General features: G+C 46.6%; 1 protein-coding gene across 1 annotated transcript; it reads right to left on the reverse strand.

Annotated features, from left to right (window-relative positions):
• Positions 1-515: 515 nt before the first annotated feature.
• On the reverse strand, positions 516-4137 carry LOC125541665 (uncharacterized). The gene is made up of 3 exons (XM_087544052.1): positions 3720-4137; positions 2413-2487; positions 516-789 (listed from the first exon to the last, which is right to left on the reverse strand). Exons 1-3 carry the CDS (start codon positions 3925-3927, stop codon positions 701-703), a joined length of 372 nt encoding a protein of 123 aa, XP_087400178.1. The 5' UTR covers positions 3928-4137; the 3' UTR covers positions 516-700.
• Positions 4138-9355: the final 5218 nt, after the last annotated feature.

Below are 9355 nucleotides of genomic sequence, written 5' to 3' on the forward strand. Positions count from 1 at the left end.
ACTAAGGCCCAATAGGACCATTACACTTCCCGGGGGTTCCGGTAACCCCCGGTACTCCGGTATTTGTCCGAACTTGACCGGAACCCTTCCGAAGTTCAAACATAGTCATCCAATATATCAATCTTTATGTCTCGACCATTTCGAGACTCCTCGTCATGTCCATGATCATATCCGGGACTCCAAACTACCTTCGGTACATCAAAACACATAAACTCATATTACCGATCGTCACCGAACGTTAAGCGTGCGGACCCTATGGGTTCGAGAACTATGTAGACATGACCGAGACTCGTCTCCAGTCAATTACCAATAGCGGAACCTAGATGCTCATATTGGCTCCTACTTATTCTACAAAGATCTTTATCGATCAAACCGCATAACAACATACGTTGTTCCTTTTGTCATCGGTATGTTACTTGCCCGAGATTCGATCGTACACTAATCATACACGCAAATATGTACGATCAAGATCAAGGACTCACAGGAAGATATCACAACACAACTCTAGACACAAATTAAAATAATACAAGCTTTATATTACAAGCCAGGGGCCTCGAAGGCTCGAATACACAAGAGTCAGCGGAAGCAACAATATCTGAGTACAGACATGAGTTAAACAAGATTGTCTTAAGAAGGCTAGCACAAAAGCAACAATAATCGAAAAGGCAAGGCCTCCTGCCTGGGAGCCTCCTAACTACTCCTAGTCGTCGGCGGTCTTCACGTAGTAGTAGGCATCCTCCGGGTAGTAGTAGACATCAATGGCGTCATCTGGCTCCTGGGCTCCGTCATCTGGTCGCAACAATCAGGTATGAGGGAAAAGAAGTAGCAAAGCAACCGTGAGTACTCATCCAAAGTATTCGCAAGACTTACATCAGATCTAAACTAAGTATGCATCTGTATCAAAGGAATGGGTTGTATCTGTGGACTAAACTGCAGAATGCCAGAAGGGAAGGGGAAAGCCTAGCCTATCAAAGACTAGCATCTTCTGAAAACCACCATCTTGCAGCAACAGGAGGGAGTAGAGTAACATAAAGTAAAGTAGCAGTAGAGTTATCAACCTCGGCCAGAGATCCTTTCTCGACTCCCTGCGAGAAAGCAATCCCAGAGCCATACTATCCATTTCTCATCACCATCCATTTCTCATCACAATCCATTTCTCATCACAAGTATCCAGTTCTAGTTGTATCGATCGGGATACAACTCCAAGTGTTCGTTACCGTAGGACAGGGTATCGATAGATGTTTTCTTCCCTGCAGGGGTGCACCAACTTACCCACCACGCTCGATTAACTTCGACCGGACACACTTTCCTGGGTCATGCCCGGCCTCGGCCAAACAATACGTCGCAACCCGACCTAGGCTTAATAGAGAGGCCAGCACGCCGGACTAAACCTATGCCCCCAGGGGTCATGGGCCATCTCCCCGGGAACTCCTGCACGTTGCGTGGGCGGCCGATGAGCAGACCTAGCTACTTCCTTAAAAAAAGGAGCTTACCAGTCCAACCCGGCGCGCGCCACTCAGTCGCTGACGTCTATTAAGTTTCAGCTGATGTATACGGCGCAGAACGCCCATACTATGCCCACGTGATGGTTAGTGCTATCAGGCCAGAGGCCTCTCGGATCAAATATCCAAATCGTAGTGGATTAGGAACGCGCAGTAACAAGCAGAGACTCACGAAAGGTGTGACCCCGTTGCCCTGTCTCGAGGACTTGCGGCAAGGGCTAGGAATGCCCGGCCATGCCTCGTAATTATCTCGCGGGCACCTTCCAGGTCCGCCCGACTCCACATCACTCGCAATTAAGCTCGCATGGGTACCCCTCAGGGCCAACCCGTCTTTAGTAACAAGGTCCAGTGCAAAGTCATAGTAACCATAGTAACCGTGTGTCTAACACCAAGGGGGAAAACCTGAGAAATCACCCTTGTCGGATTCCCACTCGATGTAAACATCAAGGTGAACGTAAGAGAAACCACCCTCGAGGTTTACACTTGAGGGGTTGCACGATAGAGTCGTATCGAAAGTGGTTAAGGAGAAAATCACCCTCGATGACCACGACCGAATAGCTACACTACAGAGATCTCATCAGGAGTGACGTAAGAGGTTCCACCCTCGGCACTCGATGGTAACTCTGCAAAGTCATACAACTAGGGGGGCTGATGTGCGGTGTCGGGGCCTGGACGTCGATCACGTTGATCGAGTCATCGAACATAAAGAGAGGCAACTGGGACAAGGTGGGGGTCACTGATGGATCACTATACTAAGCAGTTTAGGATAAGCAGGTAAGGTGTGAAAGCAGGTAACAAAAACAGGCTATGCATCAGAGTAAGATCATACAAAAAGCAGTAGCAGTTCTAACGCAGGCATGAGAGGGAAAGAAATGGGCGATATCGGAATGCTCAAGGGGGGTTTGCTTGCCTGGTTGCTCAGACAAGAAGGAGGGGTCGCCGTCGACGTAGTTGAACACAGTGGCATCAGCGGCAGTCTCAGGGTCTACCGAAGAGAAGAGGGGGGAGAAACAGTAAATACATAGCAAGCAAGAGCATAACAGGACAACAGGCGGAGCTAGATGTGTTCTAACACGGTGCTATACGTTACCGGCGAAGGGGGATAACATTCAGGAATGTTTTCCCAGGTTTAGCATTTTCGGACAAATGAAACGAAGGGGAAATGTTGCATGTTCAGGTAGTTAGGGGCATGTGGCAGACGAACGGATCGCGTATTCAGATTCGTCTCGTCGTTCTGAGCAACTTTCATATAGAAAACATTTTCATCGAAGTTACGGATTATTTTCTATGAATTATTAAAGTTTATTACATTTTATGAATTTTCAGGTATATTATTAATTCAAAAAAGATTAAATGGGAAAAAGCTGGAGGTACCCGAAAGTGTACCCATCAAGTGGCTGTTGAGGCTGACAGCGGGCCAATGGCGCCCGGCTGACCAAGTCAAAGGTTGACTGGTCCACCCATGAACAGTGCCAGTGGGGGCCCGGTTGTCATTTTCACATCTTAACAGATTGTTCTAAAAAATAAACCAACTGGTTGCGGGGCCGCTGCCAGTGACTAATTAGTGGGGTGTGTGGTTAAATACTAATTGGGGTTATCCTAATTTAATTGGGTCGGCCCCAGCGGCAGAGGTACAAAGCCTCCAGGAGGGGGGTTTGCTTGCCTGTGCGCACGCACAGGCAGAGGCCGGCCATGGCCGAGCGGTAGGCGGCGGTGGCCGGAGCTCGGCCGGCAACGGCGACCGGCGCAGTGGCGCGGCGAGCGGTGGCGGCCGGTCGGACGCGGCTGGCTGGGCGGCGTGCAGGCGTTAGCGGGGGCGCGTGGGCGGGCGCCGGAGCGAGGCCGCGCGTGCGGGACCGCGGGATTGGCCGGGCGCGGCGAGCAGATCCGGCGAGCGCTAGGCGGAGCAGGAGGGCGCGAGCAGGCGGTAGTGGCGCCATGCTGCAGCGGTAGCGGAGCGGCCGCGGGCGAGACAAGAGCAAAACGCAGCAGCGGGGGAAACAGGGCCTCGAGCGGACAGGGGCGACGGCGGCGCGGCCCGCGCGAGGCGAGGCCGAGCGGGCAGAGGCGAGGAGGGCGGCCGGGCGTGCGAGCGCAGGGCAGGGGCATCGCGGGGACGCGACTACGGTCGCTGGCCGAGAACCCAGGACGCGAGTAGCGCAGCCTAAGGGTGCGGCCACGACGAGCATCGACCATGGTGGCTACAACGACAGCAACAAAGGGGAAGGGGAGAGTTGGGGAGGCAGTGCGGGACGACGGCGATGCAGTGCGGCGGCCGCAGGTGAGGAAGACGCAGCGGTGACGAGCGTACAGGGCCTCCCTGCTCGATTTGATGCACGTAGGCGAAGGAGACGGCGGCGGTGAAGTTCACGGACATCCCCCCAAGCGCCGGGGAGCATGGTGGCCACGGGATCGACGGATCCATGGTGATGTGTGGTTCGGCCTCAAGCGGGGGAGGAGAGATTGAGACGAGCGAGGGGATTGGGGGAGCTAGGGTTTCGCAGAGGGGTCGATGCCGACCTAGTAGACGCCGGGGATGTGGCGGATGGCCGGCACGTGGCCATCCGCGGCCACGGACGCCGGGCGCGCGACCAGCACGCCGCTATGAGCAGTAGGAAGGAGAAACAGGGGGTGTTGGGCTGGGCTAGTCCTAGGGACAGGGGGGTTTTGGTTTCTTTTCTATTGTTTTCTCCTTTTCCTTTTCTGTAATTAACTAGCTACTGTTTTCGATTTAATTGTAAGACTAAAAGAGTTTTGCTAGATATGAGACTTGTCACATAAATCAAGCACATTATTTATAGAAGTCACAAAAAGTTTGAGGCCAAAAGGAGTTGTCTAACCATTTTTAGAAATTGAAAAGGCCAATTTTAAATGCTGCTGGACCACTAAATAATTTCCAGGGGCACTTTGGGAATCCAAAAGAGGTTGGTTCGAACATGACAATGATCAAGTGAATTTATAGGATATTGTGAACATAGATTTCATGTCTGACAAATATGAATTTTTGACTTTAGATTAGATTTGAATTTGAATTGTGATTTGGGATCAAGTGAAGATTAGCAACAATAACTTGGTGACATGGCACCATTAACAGGGGATTACTGTAGCAAGACACTGGGGTGTTACAAATCTCCCCCACTACAAGAAATCTCGTCCCGAGATTTAAGTGGGGAAGTAAAGAGTAACTTTGGGAGAACTGGCCCTTATAGGGTTAATTATCTGATGAACAATTCAGGGAATGTGGCAGAAGTATCTCTCGAGTTGAAACTTAAGAAAACATCAAGAGCAAAATATGAAGGTACAATAGGAAGTTTCAAGCGAATGGACAAACGATCGATACCTGAACAGAGTGTGAGAAGGGGGTTCAGAGCATCGGGAATAGATCATCTCTCGGACGGTGGCTCGTGACAACACACAAAGCCAAGAGCAAATGATACTTCGGAATAAAGGATAAACAGGAGAGTCAGGTTTCGATCCTATGGAACTGTGGGTTATGGGCCCACCATGTGGGTTAAAAGCAGGAAGGGCGCTAGCATTTTGCACAGTCATGGTAGCAAGGCAGGTCAGAGCATAGACTGTCAATTATGTTGGCAACAACGTTGGTACCAAGGGCGAGGGACGAAGAGAACCATTCTCCTGCTCGCAAGACGAGGCGGACCAATAGGCAAAGTTCTCGTCCATCGGTGGTTACCGGAATGTCATCAACAATAGTAACAGGGTCTTACTGACAGAGTTTGTACACCGAGGTGTTTACATAAGGATGGAATTATCACTGCCCAGACAAGTTAGATTACAAGAAAGGTGAAACAAAACAATGGAAAGGACAATGTGATTATTATGATAATCAGACCAATGGAAAGGAAAGGTGTTTATACCCAAGTATTAGGGTATAACTTTCCCAAGGAAAGGCAGAGCATGATAGGGCTCCAAGTATTAAACCATTTAGACAAAGGGGCAAGAAATTTATGAGGTTTACCCATACAACGGTGTTTGGATAATTGATCAAGAAACATTTAGTATTATGCTTCCGATGTTCTTGTTGATATTCGGATACCACAGTCATGCTTCGATGCAGCTATGATATGGTGTCAAGTAAAGATTGGGTTCGAAGATCTCAAGAGATACCGAGAAACAATTCCAAGATTATCTCGGAACGTAAGGTACAACCAAACAAAAATCAGGTACGTGTTGGCAGGAAGTCAAGGACGTTGTCGATGATAACACAATCATCGAGGGGGGAGGATGGTATTTCTCATCATGAATTTGATTGATATCCTGAAACAGGCCAGTATATTGATGGGGATTACGACAGATTTTGTCGAGGTACTATGAAGAGGCCATTGAACGGCGACGACATCAAGCAAAAGGAACGATGAAGCGAAAAGTTATTGGAACCACGGATGCGACACAAGCTCGAAATCAAGCTTGTTATTTGAGGTGAAATAATAAGATGAGGAAGATCGACGTAAGCTTAGCTCGTCGTCGGAAGTTGTGCTCCGGGAAGAAGGACCGGGTAGCACAGTTAAAATTAGCTCGATAGTGATATAGCCGATCAGGCTAGGAATGATGTGATGGTGTTGATCGTGTTTTTCTCGTGAGAGAGGCTTAGTCAATGGGTCTGCAACATTCAGATCCGTATGTATCTTGCAAATCTCTATGTCTCCCTCCTTGACTTGATCACGGATGGAATTGACGCTTCTCTTGATGTTCTTGGTTCTCTTGTGAAATCTGGATTCCTTTGCCAAGGCAATTGCACCAGTATTGTCACAAAAGATTTTCATTGGACCCGATGCACTAGGTATGACACCTAGATCGGATATGAACTCCTTCATCCAGACTCCTTCATTTGCTGCTTTCAAAGCAGCTATGTATTCCTTCTTCACACGTAGATCCCGCCACTACGCTTTGCTTAGAGCTGCACCAACAGACAGCTCCACCATTCAATAAAAATACGTATCCGGATTGTGACTTAGAGTAATCCGGATCAGTGTCAAAGCTTGCATCGACGTAACCGTTTACGACAAGCTCTTTGTCACCTCCATAAATGAGAAACATATCCTTAGTCCTTTTCAGGTATTTCAGGATGTTCTTGACCGCTGTCCAGTGATCCACTCATGGATTACTTTGGTACCTCCCTGCTAAACTAATATCAAGGCACACATCAGGTCTAGTACACAGCATTTCATACATGATAGAACCTATGGCTGAAGCATAGGCAATGACTTTCATTTTCTCTCTATCTTCTGCAGTGGTCGGGCATTGAGTCTGACTCAACTTCACACCTTGTAACACAGGCAATAACCCTTTCTTTGCTTGATCCATTTTGAACTTCTTCAAAACTTTATCAAGGTATGTGCTTTCTGAAAGTCCAATTAAGCATCTTGATCTCTCTCTATAGATCTTGATGCCCAATATATAAGCAGCTTTGCTACGCTCCAATGTATCTATAATTTTTTATTGTTACATGCTATTATATTATCTGTTTTGGATGTTTAATGGGCTTTAATTTATCTTTTTATATTATTTTGGGACTAACCTACTAACCAAAGGCCCAGTGCAAATTGCTGTTTTTTCGCCTATTTCAGTGTTTCATAGAAAAGGAATATCAAACGGAATACAAACGGAATGAAACGTTTGGGAGAGTTATTGTTGGAACAAACATGGTCCAGGAGACTTGGAGTGACCGTCAAGAAAGAAGCGAGGAGGCCACGAGGCAGGGGGCGCGCCCAGGGGGGCAGGCGCGCCCTCACCCTCGTGGGCCCCTCGTAGCTCCACCGACGTACTTCTTCCTCCTATATATACCCATATACCCCAAAAACAGCTAGGAGAACCACGGAACCCTATTTCCACCGCCGCAACCTTCTGTACCCGTGAGATCCCATCTTGGGGCCTTTTTCGGCGCTCCGCCGGAGGGGGAATCAATCACGGAGGGCTTCTACATCAACACCATAGCCTCTCTGATGATGTGTGAGTAGTTTACCACACACCTTCGGGTCCATAGTTATTAGCTAGATGGCTTCTTTTCTCTCTTTGAATCTCAATACAAAGTTCTCCTCGATCTTCTTGGAGATCTATTCGATGTAATTCTTTTTGTGGTGTGTTTGTCGAGATCTGATGAATTGTGGGTTTATGATCAAGATTATCTATGAACAATATTTGATTCTTCTCTGAAATCTTTTATGTATGATTTGTTATCTTTGCAAGTCTCTTCGAATTATCAGTTTGGTTTGGCCTACTAGATTCATCTTTCTTGCAATGGGAGAAGTGCTTAGCTTTGGGTTCAATCTTGCGGTGTCCTTTCCCAGTGACAGTAAGGGCAGCAAGGCACGTATTGTATTGTTGCCATCGAGGATAAAAAGATGGGGTTTATATCATATTGCTTGAGTTTATCCCTCTACATCATGTCATCTTGCCTAATGCGTTACTCTGTTCTTATGAACTTAATACTCTAGATGCATGCTGGATAGCAGTCGATGTGTGGAGTAATAGTAGTAGATGCAGAATCGTTTCGGTCTAGTTGTCACGGATATTATGCCTATATACATGATCATGCCTAGATATTCTCATAATTATGCACTTTTCTATCAATTGCTCAACAATAATTTGTTTACCCACCATAATACTTATGCTATCTTGAGAGAAGCCACTAGTGAAACCTATGGCCACCGGGTCTATTTTCCATCATACAAGTTTCCAATCTATTTTACTTTGCAATCTTTACTTTCAATCTATATCATAAAAATACCAAAAATATTTATCTTATTATCTCTATCAGATCTCACTTTTGCAAGTGGCCGTGAAGGGATTGACAACCCCTTTATCGCGTTGGTTGCAAGGTTCTTATTTGTTTGTGTAGGTGCGGGGTGACCTGCGTGTAGTCTCCTACTGGATTGATACCTTGATTCTCAAAAAGTGAGGGAAATACTTACGCTACTTTACTGCATCACCCTTTCCTCTTCAAGGGAAAACCAGCGCAGTGCTCAAGAGGTAGCAAGAAGGATTTCTGGCGCCGTTGTCGGGGAGATCTACGCACAAGTCAAGACATACCAAGTACCCATCACAAACTCTTATCCCTCGCATTACATTATTTGCCATTTGCCTCTCGTTTTCCTCTCGCACACTTCATCCTTGCCGTTTTATTTGCCCTCTTTTTCCGTTCGCCTTTTTTTCGCTCGCTCCTTGTGTACTTGTGTGTTGGATTGTTTGTCACGATGGCTCAAGATAATACTAAATTGTGTGATTTTTCCAATACCAACAATAATGATTTTATTAGCACTCTGATTGCTCCTATTACCAATGTTGAATCTTCTGAAATTAATAGTACTTTGCTGAATCTTGTCATGAAAGATCCATTTTCTGGCCTTCCTAGTGAAGATGCCGCTACCCAACTAAACAGCTTTGTTGATTTGTGGGATATGCAAAAGAAGAAAGATGTGGATAATGATATTGTTAAATTGAAGCTATTTCCGTTTTCGCTTAGAGATCGTGCTAAAACTTGGCTTTCGTCTTTGCCTAAAAATAGTATTGATTCTTGGAACAAGTGCAAAGATGCTTTTATCTCTAAGTATTTTCCTCCCGCTAAGATCATCTCCCTTAGAAACGATATTACAAATTTTAAGCAACTTGATCATGAGCATGTTGCACAAGCTTGGGAGAGGATGAAATTAATGATACGTAATTGCCCTACACATGGTTTGAATTTGTGGATGATCATACAAAAAATTTATGTTGGATTGAATTTTGCTTCTAGAAATCTTTTAGATTCAGCCACGGGAGGCACTTTTATGGAAATCACTCTAGGAGAAGCTACCAAACTCCTAGATAATATTATGGTTAATTATTCTCGATGGCAC

The sequence above is a fragment of the Triticum urartu genome, chromosome 2A (genome assembly GCF_056163025.1).
Source record: "Triticum urartu cultivar PI428250 chromosome 2A, HENAU_Tu73, whole genome shotgun sequence".
Lineage (NCBI taxonomy): Eukaryota > Viridiplantae > Streptophyta > Magnoliopsida > Poales > Poaceae > Triticum > Triticum urartu.

Bases quoted from the DNA above. Each gene is read 5' to 3' on its own strand.
- LOC125541665 (XM_087544052.1), bottom strand. From the start codon at position 3,927: ATGGATCCGTCGATCCCGTGGCCACCATGCTCCCCGGCGCTTGGGGGG. The intron at 2,488-3,719 runs GTTGCTGTCGTT...TCTCTTCGGTAG, and splicing joins CAACTCTCCCCTTCCCCTTT to ACCCTGAGACTGCCGCTGAT. The intron at 790-2,412 runs GCAAGCAAACCC...TGTTGCGACCAG, and splicing joins CTTCTTGTCTGAGCAACCAG to ATGACGGAGCCCAGGAGCCA.